Source organism: Aquarana catesbeiana, linkage group LG09, assembly GCF_042186555.1.
Source record: "Aquarana catesbeiana isolate 2022-GZ linkage group LG09, ASM4218655v1, whole genome shotgun sequence".
NCBI lineage: Eukaryota > Metazoa > Chordata > Amphibia > Anura > Ranidae > Aquarana > Aquarana catesbeiana.
The window spans coordinates 81043178-81065032 of NC_133332.1; the positions used below are offsets into that span (position 1 = coordinate 81043178).

Sequence of the window (21855 nt, forward strand, 5' to 3'; positions counted from 1 at the left end):
ATGAAATCTACCCCTAGGAAGGGAAATTCTCTCCTGTAAAAGTTAATATGGGAAAAACTTTTCTCCTTTACACTGATGCTTTATCACCAATCCTTGTATCACAAAAAAACCCAAATTTTCAAAAAACATTTGTCATTGGGACAGAAAGTGAGGTGAAATCTTCTGAAGAGGAGCACAGACAGCAAAACAAATGTCACAGGGGTGATAACCCTTCCCTATGTTTTCCAAAAAGCTTAAAATAGATTTTTTGGCTGGAGCTAAACACGTTAAAAATGTACCAGTTCAAAATTACAAACAGATTCTACTTAACAACAAACCTACAGTCCTAACAACAAACCTACAGTCCCTGTCTTGTTTGCACCGCCTGTATACTGCTGTTCAGAATATATAGGGCCTGGGGGCCCCAGACCTTTCCTTTTTTAATTTGGGTGAGGGGTTCCCCTTAATATCCATACAAGACCCAAAGGGCCTGGTAATGGACTGGGGGGTACCCATGCCGTTTGTCTGACTGATTTTCATCCATATTGCCAGGACCCGACATTACATTAAAGCCGCAAGCAGTTTTAAATTACTTTTTTTCCTTTAAAAATGACATTTTGTGTAGGGACTGTTCTAAGCATGGGAAACACGCGCCACTTTACAGGCATACTATAGACACCCCCCAGGTACGATATTTAAAGGAATATTTCACTTTTTTTTTTTTACTTTAAGCATCATTAAAATCACTGCTCCCGAAAAAACTGCAGTTTTTAAAACTTTTTTTGCGTTGATACATGTCCCCTGGGGCAGGACCCGGGTCCCCAAACCCTTTTTAGGACAATACCATGCAAATTATCCTTTAAAATGAGCACTTTTGATTTCAAACGTTCGAGTCCCATAGACGTCAATGGGGTTCTAACGTTCGTGCGAATTTTTGCTCCGTTCGCAGGTTCTGGTGTGAACCGAACCGGGGGGTGTTTGGCTCATCCCTACTCCCTATCACCCACAAGGAGACCCCTAACTGGAGAGGTTTAACAGAACTCTTCTCAACATGTTGGGGACCTTGACCTCTGAACAAAAACCGCATTGAAGCAGACACATCACTGCATTGGTGCATGCCTACAGTAGTACCAGGAGTAATGCTACAGGATATTCACCCTACCGCTGTCAGCTTCCAGGGCTCCCAGTATATGAGATCAGACCAGAAGGGAGAACTGAAATACCTGGCATTGGAACCACCTTCTACCTCTCACGGAAGCAGTAAGGATTACCCCACAGGAGGGACTACCAACTACATCTACTGCTGTAGACTGACCAGTAACTAGGTCTCAGCCTGGATCCCTAGCAGCTGAAGATAGTGAGGGAGAAGAAATGGAAATAAGCTGGCTGTGGCCATCTGAAGTGTCAGGAGCTGATGTGGGTCTTTCACCTCACACAAGAGGAGGAGATAATGGGACTCTCAGGGCAGAAGCTCCAGAATTTGTGCCATTAACTGGACACTCTGAAAAACAATCGACTCCTACTAACACTGAGGTCCAAGAGTCTGAAATGAGAAGTAATGATACTTGCCAAAGAGTGGTGACCACACCCAAAAGACAAAGAGTTAAAAGAGACATTCGTCCACCAAAAAGACTGACTTACGATGCATTGGGCGAATGCTCTGAAGTGACTCAAATTACTAGTAAAAGAAATTCTGAGATGCTTGGTCCCTCTAATGCCAATTCAGAAAGGGACAACCCCATCTCACCCCTTGACACATCTGCATCCGACACCATAGTGTCAGCTGTGGGTACACAGAACAGTCTCCCATCATATGACCATTGGTGGGAGGCTCCTCTGTCAGTATTATGCAATCGCCTAGAGGCAAAAATGTTTATAGGAATAAGATTCTAAATATCTTTGGGGACCAAAGAGTTAAAGCAGGGGGAGTATGTAGCGTGGGTATTTTTGCCTACTAGTGTTAGAAATTGGTATTTGGCTCCATCTAGTGGCTTAAACGTGAAATGGACTTCATTTATTTTTTCTATTTCAAGAATATGGAGAAATGTTACAGGAAGTGACTGTTTGTTTACATTATACAAGAACTTACCTACCCACAATGCCAAGTGACCTACCCATGAGCACCAAAAGACTGAACTGCATGCTGGGTAGGTTATAAAAGGCCCTGCGTGGCCATCTTGAGTCTCGGGCTGGATACAGGGCTGCCTACAGGATCCCTGGCCTGCCTACAGGGATCTGTGAGGAGGTGGCCCAGAGAGTGCTGCCTACAACACTGCGGAGCGGAACATCCTGCAATCCTGCATTACATCCCTGAGTGGAATATACAGTGTGACTGGACAGCAGGATCCAAAGACACCTGACGAAGCCATCTGCGGGTCCCAGCCATCCTGTGAAGTGGAGCGGCGTGCTGTGCTGACTGACAACAGGATCCATAGACGACCGGAGCGGAGGTTTCTAGTCCTTCCAGGCCTAGTGTGGTGAGAGGGCAGCCGCACACAGTTACTTAATACACTTTCACACTTAGACTCATTACCACAGTGTCGCTGGAACTTGTAGTTCCATGGAAGAGATTTCATCCAGCTGGACTGAATTACCAGCAGGCCTAAAGTCTACACTCCTCTGGGGACTAACACTGTGTGATAGATAGTCAATTACACTGGAAGAAATAATAAGTGTGTTACATCTCTAGAACAGTTCCAATAACTATTCTACATTACTCTTTGCCGTTAAATTCTTTGGATTACAATCAATTTAATACAATAGCTAGCAGAAGACAGAAGAAAGAAGACCAGAGACTATATTCCTTACTGTAAGGCCTTACAGTGTTGCTATTACCTACTAGAGACTGTAAGGGGAATATTGAGTTAATTATATTGTGGTATATCATTCTTGCCAAATACTGTGTGTTGCATTGCTGATCTCATAGTGTCTACGCAGTGTGCTGGAAGTGGGAAGGTGGCCAGTGCTGAGGTTGTTGCCTGAGCATTAGTCCCACCAGAGACATGCCTGCAGGAGCAATACAGGTAGCTCTCAGGTGATAGCCATTCACAACTACTTGTCTCATTATTGTATACCAATTGTTGTCCTTGTGTTAGTGATTAATCCTGTTCTAGTAAACTTACCTTTTGGTTTAATACAATCTGTTGTGAGGCTTGTTCATTCTCAACACAGGTGTAGCAGTGTATACCCAGGTAATAACATAGGTAAAGTAAACATAATTTGTGATTATTTAACTGTCTTGTATTATCAAGCTTCACACCAACACTACACCACAGTTGTGTCAAGGGGATGGAGTGCCAAGTTATTGGGGGTGTAAGAGCAGAGTACAGGCCCAATCGATTATCAGCAGCCCCTTCAGGGGTCATATATATATATATATATATATATATATATATATATATATATATTAGGGCTGTTACTGATTAAAATTTTCATGTTTGATTAATCGATTTTTAAAAAATTGATTAATCGAGTACTTCCAATTAATTATAATGCACATACAGATCCAACTACTTTTAGCTAGCTGATTTAGCACTGTTGTTATGGCAACGACCGAAGCCGGACATAGCTGGGCATGGCTAGGACGTCACACGTTATATACTCAGCCTCACTGTGCCCATAATCTCAGCCTTACCGTGCCCATAATGCAGTCTCACCGTGCCTATAATCTCAGACTTACAGTGCCCGTAATCACAGCCTTACCGTTCCCATAATGCAGTCTCACCGTGCCCATAATTGCAACCTTACCGTGCCCATAATGCTGTCTCACCGTGCCCATAATCGCAGCCTCGCTGTGCCTATAATCGCAGCCTCACCGTGCCCATAATGCTGTCTCACCATGCCCATAATGCTGTCTCACCATGTCCATAATCGCAGCCTCGCCATGCCTATAATGGCAGCCTCATCGTGCCCATAATGCAGTCTCACCATGCCCATAATCGCAGCCTCACTGTAGTCAGTGCCTGTGCCTGGATTACACAGTCTGCGGGCATCTCCCGCCGTGTGTCTCAGAGCTGAATGTGAAAACTTTGGCCACGCTGTGAGAAAAGTCCCGCCCTCCTCCTAGATCAGCTTGTGTGATAGACAGAACACTGCGTCTATCACACAAGCTGATCTAGGAGGAGGGCGGGACTTTTCTCACAGCGCGGCCAAAGTTTTCACATTCAGCTGCGAGACACACAGCGGGAGATGCCCGCAGACTGTGTATGACATATAGTGGAGGAGGAGGAGGAGGGAGTGGAGTGCTGCGCTGCAGCCACAGGTTGGCCGAAAGCGGCCCCAGGGCAGGCAGCCTACCGATCAAAAAAATTAATGATTAATCAAGGAATGAATCGTTAATTTCCGCAAGCCCTAATATATATGTGTGTGTGTGTATATATATATATATGTATATATATATAATTCACTCACCCTCTGCTCCTACTGTGAACATTTTCCTATTATGAACATGTCTAGTATTTTGGACTCTCGGGCAGAATTGCTGCGATTCTGCCTGCGATTCCAAATCGCACTGCAATAGTGGCAAAATACACCAAACGTGTTCAGGTGTCATTCATTTCCAATGAGACCTAAACGTGGTGCCATTTTGCTGTGATTGTTGCACAAGAAATCATGCTGGAAATTGCGGTAAACCACATTATGAGAAGTTTGTCGCCCAAAAGAATCTTGTGCTCCTTTTTTTGGCTGACAAGCTTCGTGCGTGATAGCCGTGTATTCAAGAGCAACCTTCAGGAGGATAAAAAATGCCCCAAACCTGCATTCAGAGAGGAGTTTTCCAGCACAATTTACACCCATAAGCACGTAAACACATCTAAATGTGCATGTATGTGCATGTATGCACATATATTTATTCTAGTGACGAGAATAAATTCATATTCTTGCCAACAGAATAATTTTACACTCATAAGCAAGCATGTAAATGCAATATGGGCAATATGACGCCGCACACTGCATCAAATTGGTCGTCCCAGAAGGAAGCCTCTTCTAAAGATGATGCACAAGAAAGCCCACATACAGTTTGCTGAAGGCAAGCAGACTAATGCCCCGTACACACGGTCGGATTTTCCGATGGACAATGTCCGATCGGAGCGTGCTGTCGGAAATTCCGACCGTGTGTGGGCGCCATCGGACATTTTCCATCGGATTTTCCGACACACAAAGTTGGACAGCAGGAGATAAAATTTTCCGACAACAAAATCCGATCGCGTCAATTCCGACCATGTGTGGCCTGTTCAGACGCAAAAAGTGCCACGCATGCTCAGAAGAAATTCCGACACGGGACAGCTCGTTCTGGTAAACGTAGCGTTCGGAATGGATACAGCACTTTCGTCACGCTGCAATGTTCAAAATGGTTTAATACAGCGCACTCTCTTCTTCTTTATAATGTGACAAGAATTAAGTCGTTTTGCTGCTCATATTCACACACACTTCTCACAAACTTATTTCGTTACTATTTATCGGGATTCCCTCAATATATTTTGATTTCTCACATCTGACAACAAAATTTTTTTGTTTTTTTTGGACTTTAATGTAGATTCTTTTTTTGTGTTTCTCTTTTTTATTTTTTATTTTTTTGGTGATTTTGATTTGTATTCCCGAAAATGTTTGTGTGTGTTTTTGGTGACAAGTTCCCACAACACCACTAATATGTTGTTCTATTTAATCTGTAGGAGATTGTTTGTGTTGTTGTCCCTTGTTAATTTCACATTGTACTTTAGAAATGTACCTGAATCGTCACCAACAAACTGTCCTTTTTGGATGAAAACACACACAGGAGAGTAGAATTTACCCAAAAAATTTTAGTAAGGGCTCACAACTAAACAAAGAGGGAGGCAACGCTGGAGAAACTGCAGAAGTGGGTGAAGCCTGGGACCCCCAGGGCAGACATCAATTATTTAAAAGCAAAATTGGTGGCCTGAGGAGTCCATATCATAAGGGAGGGCAGTCTGGTCCAGAAGTCCCAGAGATCCGGAAAGCAGCAGATGACATCTGTGTCCCCAGGCTGTGGTCATACGAGAGACTGCATCTTCTGTCAGACCAGACTGAACCCAGGGCAATCACTCTTTGGTCTTCCTTCCACGCTTCCTTACAGGCTTTGGCTGTGGTGGTGGAGTTGTGGCAGCAGGAGGAGAAGGAGGAGGAGGAGGATCGTCCCTCTCAATGACATCAATCTTGTGTGTCAGTTCCCCACTCTCCCCCTTACGAAGGACTTTATAAATCAGGTCCTCAGAGATCTTTCGTTGACCCTCCTGCATGCCCAGCAATTTGGTGGCAGCCATGCAGGCAAAGGCCTCTTCAGGACTGGGGAAGGCTCTGAGGGACGCAGAAGCCTCCTGGATCAGCCTGTACGCTGAATCCTGCACGGGACTCGGAGTGGCCTTCCTGGCTCGTTTATATGGCAGGCTCAGTCAGGCTGCGACTTGTCCCAGGCTTCTCTTGGCTGCCACTTAGCCCCGCCTCCTCCTGGCTGCCACTAATCCCCGCCTCCTCCTGGCTGACACTAATCCCCGCCTCCTCCTGACTGCCACATTCCACAGCCTCCTCCTGGCTGAGGTCTTCCTGTGTATGAAAAAGGGACATAGTTTTAGTTTTTTATTCATCAATCACACACAATTTTGACCTCCTGACTGCTGCAAATTGAATGTTAACAAATATAACAGACTATCCTTCTGAGCCCAGCAGTTTTCATTCTTTTCCCAATTTTGGGTGCCCACTACTGTCTATTGATATGTAAAACACTTTCAATCAGCAATTAGTGATCAATAATAACATCTAGTAAACATAATTTCTTTATTGCCCAGAAATCTGTAGAAGAATGCTATACCTGACTCCAGCTGGGCTCCTCCACTTCTTCCTGGCTGGAAGGCCCAGGTTGGCCATCGGAAGCCTCAGCTGGGGGTGGAAGGAAGAGTGGAAGGAAGAGTGGAGAGGGATTCCCTGACTTCAGTGTGGTCTGACAGAAATCGCAGTCTCTCATAGTACCACAGCCTGGGGACATAAACGTCATCTGCTGCAGCTCCGGATCTCTGGGAATCCGCGACCTTCTTGCGCTCCCTAAGATAAGTGCTCCTCAGGCCACCAATTTTAGCTTTCAAATAAGGGATGGTTGCTGTGGGGACCACCGGCTTCACCAACTCCAGCAGTTTCTCCAGCGCTGCCTGCCTCTTCTGTTTGTGATTATAGTGGGGGTGTCTGACTTGCCACAGACAGGGCAGCTCCCTGTACTTGTCTATGAACAGGGGCAGGAAATTGTGGTCGTTGAATCCATCCATTTTCTCTGTAAGACACAACACAAGACAAAGCCTAATGTCAGGCCAAACTCCCCTAATCTTGTTACAATATAGGCTTCCATTTCGAAGCAGTATAGGCCCAAGTTTAGATCCTACCTTTGTTAGCACAATCGGCGTCTCCGATGCTCCTTCCTCCGCTCACAGATCGTACGTAAGACGCGCGCGTTACGATTTATACACACTGCGCATGCGTATAACGCCGCCCGCCCCTGAGGTTCTTTCTAGTCTATTCCCCGCCCCTTTTCGTTCGGCGCAGTGGAGGAAGAGCACATGGCGGATAGACAGCAGGATCATGCTAATTACAGCAACGAGGAGGAGGAGGAGGAAAGGCTGGAGCCTGGAACGTCCCGATCCAGAAGGAGATTAAAGGACTCAAATATTTCCTTTGGGGAGATGTTGGAGATGGTGGACATCCTGAAGAAGGCCGACTATGATGGAAAATATGGGCCTTACCCCAACCCCAATGTCCGAAAGGCCAAGATCATGGCGAAAGTGGTCAGGAGTCTGCACCGGAAATTCAGGGTACGACGATCGAAAGATCAGCTCAGGAAGCGGTGGTCGGACCTGAAGTTACGAGAACATGAGCAGTACAGAAAGATCTGGAGAGTGCTGCAAAAAAGTAAGTAGTTGTGCTGTGTTCCTATTCTTTTTGTGTTTATTACGTTCGTGCTGCTCCATGTGCTTTTAGGAACTGTTGTACAGTTTAAAATGGCAACTTTCATGTTCATGGGCACATTATTCGTTCGGATCAAACATTTTTATTTCGGACGATAAAATACCATTGTTTAGGCCATATGCATTTGGCCACCATTTTGAGGCCCTATACTTGTCTTCAAAGAATTGGGTTGTGTAGATGGCTTGGTTACTAGAATGAAATGCAAACTAGATTGTGTGTAAGGAGAGGACACTCAGCAGCTGTTTTCACATCTGGACACTGGAGCACTAGTGTGGGACCCCAGAACACCATTTTTATTAGGAGGGGCACACAGGTGCTCCAGTGTATACTATAGGGGGGGCTACATCTGTGAAGCTTGTACTAAACAGGTAAAGTATTGAAGCTTGACAAAGGGCACTAAAAAAGCTACATCTTGGAACTCTGCTAAAATAGACAATTGTACCCCACTTCCAAGCAATGTTTCATCTTTATAGTTCTGACATTAAATATCTGTGTGCTAATTACACCATTTTTGTTTTACATAGGGGAGAAAAGACTCGGAGGACACCCCTCATCCGAGGAGACCAGAGACCCCCCCCCCCTCTGGGAGAAGGGGAAATCCACCCAACACAAGCTGAGCAGGAGGAAGAAGACGTGGTGGAAGTAGTCACCACAACAGGTGAGTGTCTGCAACCACAGGCTCAGATAAGAGATGGATGGCGGCATATTTTTTAGACCTAATTTATTTTGGGTTCCTCTCTTTTTAGGTGATCGTGAGGTTGTGGATCCAGATCCTTTCACATCCGAAAGTGCCCAGATCCTGATCGGGGAGATCATGGGGTGTAATTTACAATTGGAAAACATCAAGCAAAACATCAATGATGTTATTCCAAAATATAAAAACATCATTGATGTTTTGGGGCGAGTTTAAAACCCCTCCAAATCACTTTCTTGTTTTGTGTGCTACAATGTGCTAAATGTTTTTGTGATTTTTCCCAAAGCCAAATTTGGAGGATGCACACAGTGTGTCAACATGTGTTATCTGCCATCACGGGAGATCAATGGACGCGTTTTGGGGGTGCAACCCCTTCCTCAATAATAAAGTAGCGGTGAGGAAGGGCTTTCTCCCCCAAAACACATCCCTTGATCCCCCGTGATGGCAGCTAGCACATGTTGACATTGGGAAATTTGTGTGCATCTTCCAAATTTGGCTTTTCCAGGGGTGATTTCCCCCCATTTGAACGCAATATCAAACACAGTTCCTAAATACTCATGTCTGATATTGCCTTCCAGTTCTACCAAATGTGAACTTTGTAAGATCAAGATTTGTGTCTTTCTTGTGGGTTTTACACAGGCCTGTTTTCTATAAAATGCACATTTTGATTTTGGATAATGACACCACAAAAATTGTTATACAACAAACATGTTGGTTTGTCAGAAAAACCTTGGGTAAATGCACATGTGATTGTGCAGGTATTAAAAAGATTGTTCATCAAGAATGTGTGGATTATTGTCTCACGCTACAACACTTTTGGGGTGATGTAATTGTTGTTTTATGAGAAAATGGGGGTTATTTCCTAAGGGGAAATCCACTTTGCACTACAAGTGCAGTTTCAGTGCAGTTGCAAGTGCACTTGTAGTGAAAAGTGTCTTTGCATTTATTAAATAACAGCCAACAGTGCTTTGTATAAGGTTACACAATCACGACATTTTCTGCACTCCACACATTTCTGTCAGGGTCAGCTCAAACAAACACAAGCAGTAAATGTCCACAAAGAAGAGCCTGGGGGGAGATGCCTGTCGAGAACTTGAGGTCCTGCAGGCTTCTCCCTGTGGCCAAATACCGCAGGGTAGCGACCAACCTCTGCTCCGGAGTGATGGCTTGCCTCATGCAGGTATCCTGCCTGCTAATATAAGGGGTCAGCAAAGCCAACAAACGGTTAAACACGGGGTCCGTCATCCTGAGAAAGTTCCTGAAATCATCAGGATTATTCTCACGGATCTCACGGAGCAAAGGCATATGAGAGAACTGGTCACGCTGAAGCAACCAATTCTTGGTCCATGAACTCCTCCCCACCCTGTTCATGGACTGGACTTGTGTCAAGGTCAGGACCCCAACACCAAGCCCCCGCACAGCACGAACTGTACGAGGAGTACGCATACGAAACATGGCTAGAAAACGGTCGGCTGCTCAGAACGAAGTAACAGAACGCACTGAAGAACAGCAAGGCCTGTGAAGAGCGACCTGAAAAACAGCAACGAGCGGGCAAGATCACACAGAAAACTCTAATACGAACTGACTGCACGCACTGAAGAGCAGATACAAACCCACAAGCACAAACTGAACAGCAGAAAACGATCTGAAAGCCACGAGTCTGACAACGCGCGAATCGTCTCTCACCAAACTTTTACTAACATGAGATTAGCAAAAGGAGCCCAAAGGATGCCGCGCTTGGTTCTGAACCGGCCTTTTCTAGTCTCATCGTACGTGGTGTACGTGACCGCGTGGTTGTCGATCGGAAATTCCGACAACTTTGTGCGACGGTGTGTAAGCAAAACAAGTTTGAGGAAAAAATCCTAGGATTTTGTTGTCGGAATGTCCGAACAAAGTCCGACCGTGTGTACGGGGCATAAGAACATGGATTACTGGAACCATGTCCTGTGGTCTGATGAGACCAAGATAAATCTGGTTCAGATGGTGTCAAGCATGTGTGGCGGCAACCAGGTGAGGAGTACAAAGACAAGTGTGTCTTGCCCACAGTCAAGCATGGTGGTGGGAGTGTCATGGTCTAAGGCTGCATGAGTGCTGCCGGCACTGGGAAGCTACAGTTCATTGAGGGAACCATGAATGCCAACATGTACTGTGACATACTGAAGCAGAGCATGATCCCCTCCCTTCGGAGGCTGGGCTGCAGAGCAGTATTCCAACATGATAACGACCCCAAACACACCTCCAAGACGACCACTGCCTTGATAAAGAAGCTGAGGGTAAAGTTGATTGACTGGCCAAGCATGTCTCCAGACCTAAACCCTATTGAGCTTCTGTGGGGCATCCTTAAAATGGAAGATTGAGGAGAGCAAAGTCTCTAACATCCACCAGCTCCATGATGTCATCATGGAGGAGTGGAAGAGGAGTCCAGTCGCAACCTGTGATGCTCTGGTGATCTCAATGCCCAAGCGGGTTAAGGCAGTGCTGGAAAATAATGGTGGCCACATAAAATATTGACACTTTGGGTCCAATTTGGACATTTTCACTTAGGGGTTTACTTACTTTTGTTGCCAGCGGTTTAGACATTAATGGCTATGTGTTGAGTTATTTTGAGGGGGCAGCAAATTTACATTGTTATACAAGCTGTACACTCACTACTTTACATGGTAGCAAAGTGTCATTTGATTTATTTTATAAATATTTTGTGACATTTGAAATAAAGGATTGCTGTATATTTTAAATGTGAAATGTGAGACTTTTCTTCATGACAGTAAAATATAAGATAACATATATTTCCATATAATAAGTAAATAATTTTGTGAAGAAAAACTGAAAATGATGCATCCTTGCATATTATTATTATTCCTATTATTGTTAATAATGATAGTAATTTACTTTGAGTGAAAAGGAGGAGAAAGAATAAAGAAGAAGAAAAAAGAAAGAGAAGAAGGAAAGAAGAAGGAAAAATATTGAGTGAACCATTTGCATCATTACTTATTATTATTTTATATTTTTTTAAAATTACAAATTAACAGCTTTTACTGGCAAATTTCACTTTTGTTAATGCACAGAGCAAGATATACTTACCAGTGCTAAGTGGTAGGGCAGCTCCACCTGAAACTGTGGTGTTTCCACCAGGGGTTGTGCTCACTCCATTAGAGGTTGTGGTGCTCCCACTAGGGGTTGTGGTGCTTGAAGCAGAGGTTGTGGTGGTCCCACTAGGAGTTGTAGTGACTGTGGTGCTTCCAGAAGAGGTTGTGGTGCTTCCAGCAGAGGTTGTGGTGCTTCCAGCAGGGGTTGTGGTGCTTCCAGCAGAGGTTGTAGTGCTTCCAGCAGAGGTAGTGGTGCTTCCAGCAGGGGTTGTGGTGCTTCCAGCAGAGGTTGTGGTGCTTCCAGCAGGGGTTATGGTACTTCCAGCGGGGGTTGTGGTGCTTCCAGCAGAGGTTGTGGTGCTTCCAGCAGGGGTTGTGGTGCTTCCAGCAGAGGTTGTAGTGCTTCCAGCAGAGGTAGTGGTGCTTCCAGCAGGGATTATGGTGCTTCCAGCGGGGGTTGCGGTGCTTACAGCAGAGGTTGTAGTGCTTCCAGAAGGGGTTGTGGTGCTTCCAGCAGGGGTTGTAGTGCTTCCAGCAGGGGTTGTGGTGCTTCCAGCAGAGGTTGTGGTGCTTCCAATGGGGGTTATGGTGCTTCCAGTGGGGGTTGGTGTGCTTCCAGCAGGGGTTGAGGAGCTTACAGCAGAGGTTGTAGTGCTTCCAGAAGGGGTTGTGGTGCTTCCAGCAGGGGTTGTAGTGCTTCTAGCAGGGGTTGTGGTGCTTCCAGCAGAGGTTGTGGTGCTTCCAATGGAGGTTATGGTGCTTCCAGTGGGGGTTGGTGTGCTTCCAGCAGAGGTTGTGGTGCTTACAACAGAGGTTGTAGTGCTTCCAGCAGGGGTTGTGGTGCTTCCAGCAGAGGTTGTAGTGCTTGCGGCAGGGGTTGTGGTGCTTCCAGCAGAGGTTGTAGTGCTTCCAGCAGTGGTTGTGGTGCTTCCAGCAGGGGTTGTAGTGCTTCCAGCAGGGGTTGTGGTGCTTCCAGCAGAGGTTGTAGTGCTTCCAGCAGGGGTGCTTCCAGCAGGGGTTGTGGTGCTTCCAGCAGGGGTTGTGGTGCTTCCAGCAGAGGTTGTGGTGCTTCCAGCAGGGGTTGTGGTGCTTCCAGCAGGGGTTGTGGTGCTTCCAGCAGGGGGTGTGGTGCTTGCAGCAGAGGTTGTAGTGCTTCCAGAAGGGGTTGTGTTGCTTCCAGCAGGGGTTGTGGTGCTTCCAGCAGAGGTTGTGGTGCTTCCAGCAGGTGTTATGGTGCTTCCAGCGGGGGTTGTGGTGCTTCCAGCAGAGGTTGTGGTGCTTCCAGCAGGGGCTGTGGTGCTTCCAGCAGGGGTTGTAGTGCTTTCAGCAGGGGTTGTGGTGCTTCCAGCAGAAGTTGTAGTGCTTCCAGCAGAGGTAGTGGTGCTTCCATCAGGGGTTGTAGTGCTTCCAGCAGAGGTTGTGGTGCTTCCAGCAGGGGTTGTGGTGCTTCCAGCAGGGGTTGTGGTGCTTCCAGTAGGGGTTGTGGTGCTTCCAGCAGAGGTTGTGGTACTTCCAGCGGGGGTTGTGGTGCTTCCAGTGGGGGTTATGGTGCTTCCAGCAGGGGTTGTAGTGCTTCCAGCAGAGGTTGTGGTGCTTGCGGCAGAGGTTGTAGTGCTTCCAGAAGGGGTTGTGTTGCTTCCAGCAGGGGTTGTGGTGCTTGTCTGAGCATCTGTACATATATATGAAGAGTAATTTAGTTATATATTTATAAATTATTGCTACGGTAAAAAAAATTTAGTATTTAATGTTTTTCTTTTTTGCTCGCAAAGACAAAGTTAAATAAATGGTTATTAAAATATACTGTACATATGACAGAAGGTAAATTTACTACTGCTACAAATATAGACCATGCCCTTAAATTAGCTAAATATACAACACAAATATTATCTTACCTGACAAAATGTTTGCAAAGCAATACACACTAGACATGTGCAATTCGTTTAGTTCCAAATTAGTTTTTTAATGAATTTTGACAAATGTATTAATTTCTGAATTTCTGAATTTCTCAATTCCCGAAATTCTGAATTTCCGATTTTCGAATTTCCGAATTTCGAATTTCCAAAATTCGGAAATTTCAAAATTTGGAATTTAAAAAAAAACTGGACCTTTTCTTCTGAAGTCGTGAAAATTGGTTTCATCATTTCCCTACTGTCTAAAGAGCCACAGGCCTGGGCCCATAGCCTCATGGAACAGAGAAGCCCTCTATTAAATTCCATGGATACCTTTTTTGAATCTATGAGCCAACTATATGATGACCCACAATGCACCGCCACAGCCGAAGCCACCTTACACGCTTTGTTTCAAGGAAAGAGACCGGTAGAGGACTATACTGTCGTGTACTGAATTTCGCAAATGGTCAGCTGACACCGGGTGGAACGAGGCCGCTCTCAGATATCAGTACCGCCAGGGTCTCTCGGAGGCTCTTTAAGATGAGCTGGCTCGGGTCGAGACCCCTGCTACTTTGGAGGACTTAATCCAATTAGCTACTAAACTAGACAGGCGCATGCGGGAGCAGCGCTCCGAGCGCTTCCAGGCTCCCCGACCCAGCTGGATGCTCCCTAAGTCTTCTTCTGCCTATCCACCATTTCCCTCAGTCACCTCTGCTCTGGAAGGAGAACCCATGCAGCTAGGACTGGTCCGATCGCCTCTTACCCCTGATGAGAGGCAACGGAGATGTCAATCCAATCTATGCCTGTACTGCGAAGGGACAGGACATTACCTTCGCAACTGCCCTGTAAGACCTAGTAAGTTGCCTTCACGGTTTACTATGACCTACCAAGCCACAGGTTTTGCTCAGTCTTACGTCACTCTTTTTGTCTCCCTACGGTTGTCGGAAGAGGAGTTTCAACTACCTGCCATCATTGATTCAGGGGCGTGCAGTTGTTTTCTGGACATTTCTTTAGCCCAAAAGTTGCACATCCCGTTCCAGAATAAGAAACAAAATCTTCTGGTCCATTTGGCTGATGGGTCCCTTCCTTGTTCCTGACCAGTCTCACAAGAAACCCAACCCATCCTTACTACCACAGACTCACCGAGAGTTCTTACGCTTTGACCTCATCAGTTCCCTATGTTCCCTATTATCTTGGGGCTCACTTGGCTGCAGGCTCATGATCCTCTAATTAATTGGAACAAGAAAGAGATCTCCTTCTCCTCTACATATTGCTCCCAGCACTGTCTTGTTCCAGCTCCAGCTTCCTGTCTGACAGTAGTTTCGGTACCTGATAATCTCCAGCACATTCCTCCAGTGTACCTCGATTTCAAAGACGTCTTTGATAAGAAAAAAGCTGACTGTCTGCCACCTCACTGGTCCTATGACTGCCCTATTGAACTGTTACCTGGCTCTGAGATCCCTTTCGGACGCATATTCCCCCTGTCTGAGACGGAGTTGGAGGTCCTTAAAGCTTACATTGATGAGAACTTGGAAAAAGTTCTTCATTCGCCCTTCCTCTTCTCCGGCTGGAGCCGGTATTTTCTTTGTTGGTAAAAAAGGATGACTCTCTAAGACCTTGAATCGACTACAGAGAACTCAACAAGATAACTATTAAAAATCGATACCCACTCCCACTCATCCCAGAGTTATTCCAGCGTTTCCAGACTGCCCAAATTTTTTCCAAACTAGACCTACGGGGCGCCTATAACCTTATTCGAATTTGTGCTGGTGACGAATTGAAAACTGCCTTCAGGTCCAGATTTGGACACTATGAATACCTGGTGATGCCTTTTGGGCTGTGCAATGCCCCGGCCACTTTTCAACATCTAGTGAATGATATTTTTCGAGATTATCTTGACAACTTTGTAGTTGCCTACCTGGACGACATCCTTATCTTTTCTGCTACCATTGAATTGCACCAAATCCATGTGAAAAAAGTTTTCGCAATCCTCAGGAGACATAGACTGTACCTCAAGGCTGAGAAGTGTGATTTTGAAAAGACTGTTGTCCAATTTCTGGGGTTTTTCATCTCCACTGAAGAAATCGCTATGGACCCACAAAAAACCAAGGCAATCCAGGAATGGCCAGCCCCCCGTAGATAAGAAGGGAGATTTATTATAGGTTTCTCATCCATTGTCTCACCCATCACTCAGTTAACCCATCAACACAGTCGTTTCCAGTGGTCCCAGGAGGCTCAAGAAGCCTTTGTCAAATTAAAGACTCTATTTACTTCTGCACCAATTTTACAGCATCCAGACCCAGTTCTGCCATTTGTATTGGAGGTAGATGACTCCAAAACTGCCACTGGAGCCATTCTCTCTCAAAGACGGAGTCCCAAGGCACTCCTTCATCCCGTAGCCTTTGAATCCTGGAAACTAAGTCCTGCAGAGAGGAATTATGATGTTGGTGACCGGGAGTTGTTAGCCATCAAGTTCGCCCTGGAGGGATGGAGATATCAGCAGGAGGGTGCGTCCCATCCTATTACAATTTTCACTGACCACAAGAACCTGGAGTACCTCAGGACAGACAAACGTTCAAGACCCCAACAGGCACGGTGGGCACTTTTTTTTCCGCAATAAACTTCCACATCTCATACAGACCTGGTTCCAAAAATGGGAAAGCGGACGCACTCTCCCGGATGTTCCCAGAATCTCCCCAGTTAACGGAACCCAGTACCATTTTATCACTGCAAAATTTTTTTTCTTCTTACTCAGTCCGATCTGATAGCCAATATCAAAAAAAGCATCCAGCCACTGTACTGATCCAGAGGTGCCCTCCTTGGAGAGACGCAACGACTTGCTTTGGGCCCGGAATAAGATTTTTGTCCCACTGGAAGGAAGACCTTTAATTATAAAAACTTTTCATGATCATAAACTGGCTGGTCATTTCGGAACTCAAAAAACCTCAGAATTAATCTCCCATTCTTTTTGGTGGCCTGGTTGGAGACGGGACTGTATTATGTCTCTTCATGCATCTCTTGCCAGCACAGTAATGGATTTAATGTCAAGTCTTGGGGGCTGTTGAGGCCCTTACCTATTCCAGAACGGCCATGGGCAGAAGTTTCTATGGACTTTATTGTCGATTTGCCACTCTCAGAAGGATTTACCACCATTCTGGTCATTGTCGACCGTCTCTCAAAGATGGCACACTTTCTACCCATGATAGGCACTCCCTCTGCTCTGGATACAACCAACATCACTAGCTCACGCATAACGTGAATCCTCTGCTGGCCTATAAAAGCTGCCTGGCTGTTCAAGCAAATTGCTGGTTTGTCTCTTCCCTGTGATCTTGTTCCTGTTTCCTGCTGTGACCCGGATTGCCTTGACCTTCACTGATTCTCTCCTGGACCTGACCTCTGGCTTGTTTAATGGACTCTGTTTACCTCTGGTGTTTGACCCTCAGCCTGCACCCAGATTTGTCTTCAGTCTCCTGTGCCTTGACCCTCAGCCTGTGACCCCGATTGTCTCCTGTCTCCAGTGCCTTGACCCTATGCCTGCTCTTGCATTTCCTCTAGCCTTGCATTCTGGCTCCCAGCTTGTCTACAAACTTGTCTCTGTTGCTTTTTCACCAGCCTATCCTGGACTTTGTTCTCTTACCTATCCGCTGGGCCCAACACCTACCAGCCCTTGCACGGCTATCCAGCTCCTCACTGACCTTCAAGCAAGATCTGCCTATCCTGCTGGTAGCTTGTGCCTCTTTGTGCAATTCGCCCTCTGTACCATCTCCAGGGGGTGGAGTGCGCTTAGTCGGTGAGTACCTTTTTCTGACAACACAGCTTGGGACAAGTCCTTTATTAAAAAATAAAAAAATAAAAATGTCCCACGAAGTCCATTCATCTTCTTCTCTTGCTCCACCGATGGACCGAAAAAGAAAAAAAAAGCCGTGACCTATCCGCCTCCATGGGAGGCACCTGCCGTATGACGCGTCTTTACTTTGACAGTTCTTATAAACTGAGGGCGGGGCCACACAGTGACGTTCACGGGTGACCCCGTCCCCCTCTGAAGAACTGGGACTTCCCCAAGGCTTTCCCGGGGCTTCAGAGGGGGACGGGCCTCCCCTTTACATAACCGGGTGGCCCCGCCCCCTCTCATGCCCGGGAAAGCCACGGGAAAGTCCCCGTGCATCAGAGGGGGGCGGGGTCACCCAGGAATGTCACCGTGTAGCCCTGCCCTCAGTTATTTAAGAACTGTCAAAGCGAAGACGCGTCATACGGCGGGTGCCTCCCATAGAGGCGGGCCGGTCACGGCTTTGTTTTTTTCCATTTTCTTTTTTTTTTCTTTTTTGAGAGAAGAAGATGAATGGACTTCGTGGGACATTTTTTTTTTTTTTTTTTAATAAAGGACTTGTCCCAAGCTGTGTCTTGTCTTTTGTACCATTTTGACACTTTTTTTGTGAAATAGTAGGGGTACATTTGTACCCCATTACCATTTCACACAGGAGGGGAGGCCGGGATCTGGGGGTCCCCTTGCTAAAGGTGGCTTCCAGATTCTGAAAAGCCCCCAACCCGCAGACCCCCACAACCACTGGGCAATGGTTGTGGGGATGAGGCCCTTGTCCCTATCAACATGGGGACAAGGTGCTTTGGGGGGCTACCCCAAAGCAACCTCCCCATGTTGAGGGCATGTGGCCTGGTACGGTTCAGGAGGGAGGGCGCTCTCTCGTCCCACCCTTTTTTCCTGCGGCTTGCCAGGTTGTGTGCTCGGATAAAGGTCTGGTATGGATTTTGGGGGACTCCATGCCATTTTTTAAAAATTTTTGTGCGGGATTCCACTTAAAATCCATACCAGACCCTTCAGGTCTGGTATGGATTTTGAGGGGGCCCCCTACACCATTTAAAAAAAAAAATTGGCACAGGGTTCCCCTTAATATCCATACCAGACCTGAAGGGCCTGGTATGGAATTTGGGGGGACCCCCACGCAATTTTTAAAAAAATTTTGTTTCGGGGTTTCCCTTAATATTCATACCAGACCCAAAGGGCCTGGTAATGGACTGGGGGGATCCCATGCCGTTTTTTTCAATGACTTTTATCTGTATTGCCGAGACCCAACAATTCACTATTACTTTTAAATTACTTTTTTTCCTTTAAATATGTCATTTTGTGCAGGGACTGTTCTAAACACGGGAAAAATGCGCCACTTTACAGGCATACTTTAGACACCCCCAAGGTATGAAATTTAAAGGAATATTTCACTTTTATTGTTTCACTTTAAGCATTATTAAAATCACTGCTCCCAAAAAAACGGACGTTTTTAAAACTTCTTTTGCATTCATACATGTCCCCTGGGGCAGGACCCGGGTCCCCAAACACTTTTTATGACAATAACTTGCATATTAACCATTAAAATTAGCACTTTTGATTTCTATCATAGATTTTAAAGTGTGTTCCGCGGCTTTCAAATTTGCCGCAAACACCCCAAATTGTTCGCTATTCAGCGAACAGGCGAACTTCAGATAAATTTGTATTTGTTACATTCACAAACAGCCAAATTTGAAAGGAAATTCCAATATCTATAATTTAATAGTTAGTTATTATTAGTTATTATTTAGACTTTTACTGATTTTCTTTCTTTTTTTTTCGGATTTTCTAATTTCTGAATTTTCGAATTCCGAAAATTCGAAAATTTGAAAATTCAGAAATTTTAAATTTGAAAATTCGGAAATTCGAAAGCTCGGAAATTTGGAAATTTGAAAGTTTCGAATTTTCAGATTTCCGAATTTCCGAATCCCGAATTTTCGAATTTCCGAATTCCGGAAAAAAGCAAGAAAAGAATGAAACAAAAACGAACAGTGCACATGTCTAATACACACTATTGTACATTGTTTTTCTCTCACTCCTGCTCTTCTACATGCCTGCATGCCATACAAATGGAGTCACAATTTTTAAGAAGATTAATGTCACCGCTCCGCCTCCTACCTACAATTCAGATGATTTCTCTTATACAGGTAAACCTAAGTATTTCCCCTTCCATCCACCAGCTAACAAGGAAAGACTTCCATAACAAAAAGAATTTTCATTTTTTGATGATATTGAGGTTTAAAATTAAAGATTAATTTCAGATATTTATAAAGGTGAAAATTGTTACATTTTAGCCACTGCCCACCCAGCTTATTGTCAAATAACGGCCAGGCGGGACCTTTGTCGTTTCAGGTGGATGTCTTATGATGTCCTCCCAGAATGGGCCACACTGGACACAGCCGATGACTGATCACTTAGACCGCTACCATGTTATGGCTGTGAACAATCTCAGCAGATCACATGAAAATTGTAAACAATGAATGGGTTGGATTCATACCATTAATTGTGTACAATTGTGTTGCTAGCTCTGATTGGTCACAGTGATCACAACATCACACACTAAGGCACTTTATAGCACCTTACGTTCCAGACCCACCAACAAGACCTTCTTTCTTTGGGGATCTAAAGGGATTTTACCCATGTAGGAAGTGTGAAGTTTGTGGCATCAATGCCTTCAGGGGGAGGAGATTAACTGAGTTCACATCAACACGAACTGGTGCCACATACTCAATTAAATCCTTTATCACATGCACTACGAAGTGCGTAGTGTATCTGTTAAGGTGTCCCTGTGGTTTGGAATACGTTGGGCGCACTACTAGAAAGTTGCAGGTTAGACTGGGGGAGCATCTTACTAATATCCGGAAGGGTTTTGACAAACATAATGTGTCAAAGCATTATGATCTTAAACACAATAGGGATCCCACTGGTACTACGTTTGTCGCCCTAGAGAAATATATGCCACACTGGCGAGGTAGCAATGGCAAACGTAGCATATCTAGAAGTGAGACCAACTGGATATACAAGCTAGACTGTCATGTCCCTGGAGGTTTGAATGTGGAGTGGGACATCAATTGCTTCATTAACAATGGTTGATGAACACTTCCTTTATTTTGATGTCCCCTCACACATTCGTGGTAAATAAGGGTGCCTATCTTGGTCCTGTTTTTCATTAGGAAGTTTTTTTTGGGCCTTGTATAACTTTAGGAAATCTTGGAAAAAATCCTCCAAATAAAATGTGTTGTGAGGTTCAAAAGGGAGATCATTGTATTTTTATTTTTATTTTATTTTTACTATAAAAGCTAATTATCCCTTTTTCTAATTTATCTGGATTTCTTCTGTTTGATTTGTCATTTAAAAATATTTTTGTGCTACACTATATGATTTTAAAATCTTGCGGGAAGCAATCCTCCCGATTGGAGGATTATTGCATTATAAATGTTTTTACTTTGAAGGGTGTTGCGAACTGTCCTTCAGCCATTTGCACTTTTTTATACATTTTTAAATCTTTAAAGTTCTTCTGTGTTCAAATTGATAAATAATTGTTCTCTTGTGGTAATATGCTAGTTGTCCACAAGATGGCACTAGAAAAGTTTAGGCGGCCCTAGGTGTTAAAACCAGGCTAATTATTATTTAAACCAATTAGTGTTTCCTTCTGCTGGTATTTCAGCTGTTTCTGTGAGCTCCGGTGACCAATGGCTGAACCTTTTCGTTCCGCCGTTCGGGTACTTAATGCGCATGCGCGGACATGTGGGCATGCCCCTGATGATGTCATTTCTGACGAAATGGCCGTAGGGTAGACACGCACGCACGGACTGCGCATGCGCGGACTTTCTGTATACATCGGAGCTGTTTTTAAACTCCTTGCAAGGAACTTTTATTCATGGATGCCTGTATGGCAATTTAAATAAAAAGAAGCTAAAACTTTTTTACACTATTGGAGTGTTTTCTCTTCCTTTTTTTGGATACTTATCATCGTTGAGAGGGGATTTCCCCTCCCCCCTCCCTCTACTACTGAGAATCAGTCTGCAAACCACCTTTCCAGCGCTCTCAATTAGGAGCCATCCACAGGGAGGACTACATCTAAAGTGGAGGATATTTCATGCTGTCTTTCAAGGGCTATCTGGTAAGCCTTTAATCTTTCTGTGATGACGGTTTTTATCAGCGGTGGGAGTCACGGATTTACCCAGCAGAATTTTCACTCATGCATCTGTGGACACTATAATATAATTAAGCACGTTCTTTTCTTTTTTATAAAATTTGAATTGGTGTTTGCCATTATTCACTTATGGATAATATCCACTAATCCTTATTAGGTCAATTAGTAGTTAAATCATCTGCACGGTTTGTCAGTTTATCATGGTTTCATTTGCTTTCTAGTACAGTTTTATTGTCTACTGTGTAGTA

At 44.9% G+C, this 21855-nt stretch overlaps 1 protein-coding gene across 1 annotated transcript in view; it reads right to left on the minus strand.

The window, feature by feature from the left end:
- The window catches only part of LOC141107850 (uncharacterized), a 65333-nt gene that overhangs the window by 18532 nt on the left and 24946 nt on the right, over positions 1-21855 (minus strand). Inside the window, exon 2 of the mRNA XM_073598875.1 lies at positions 11720-13393. Coding sequence (XP_073454976.1) covers positions 11720-13393 — 1674 coding nt within the window. The remainder of the gene's footprint in view (positions 1-11719; positions 13394-21855) is intronic.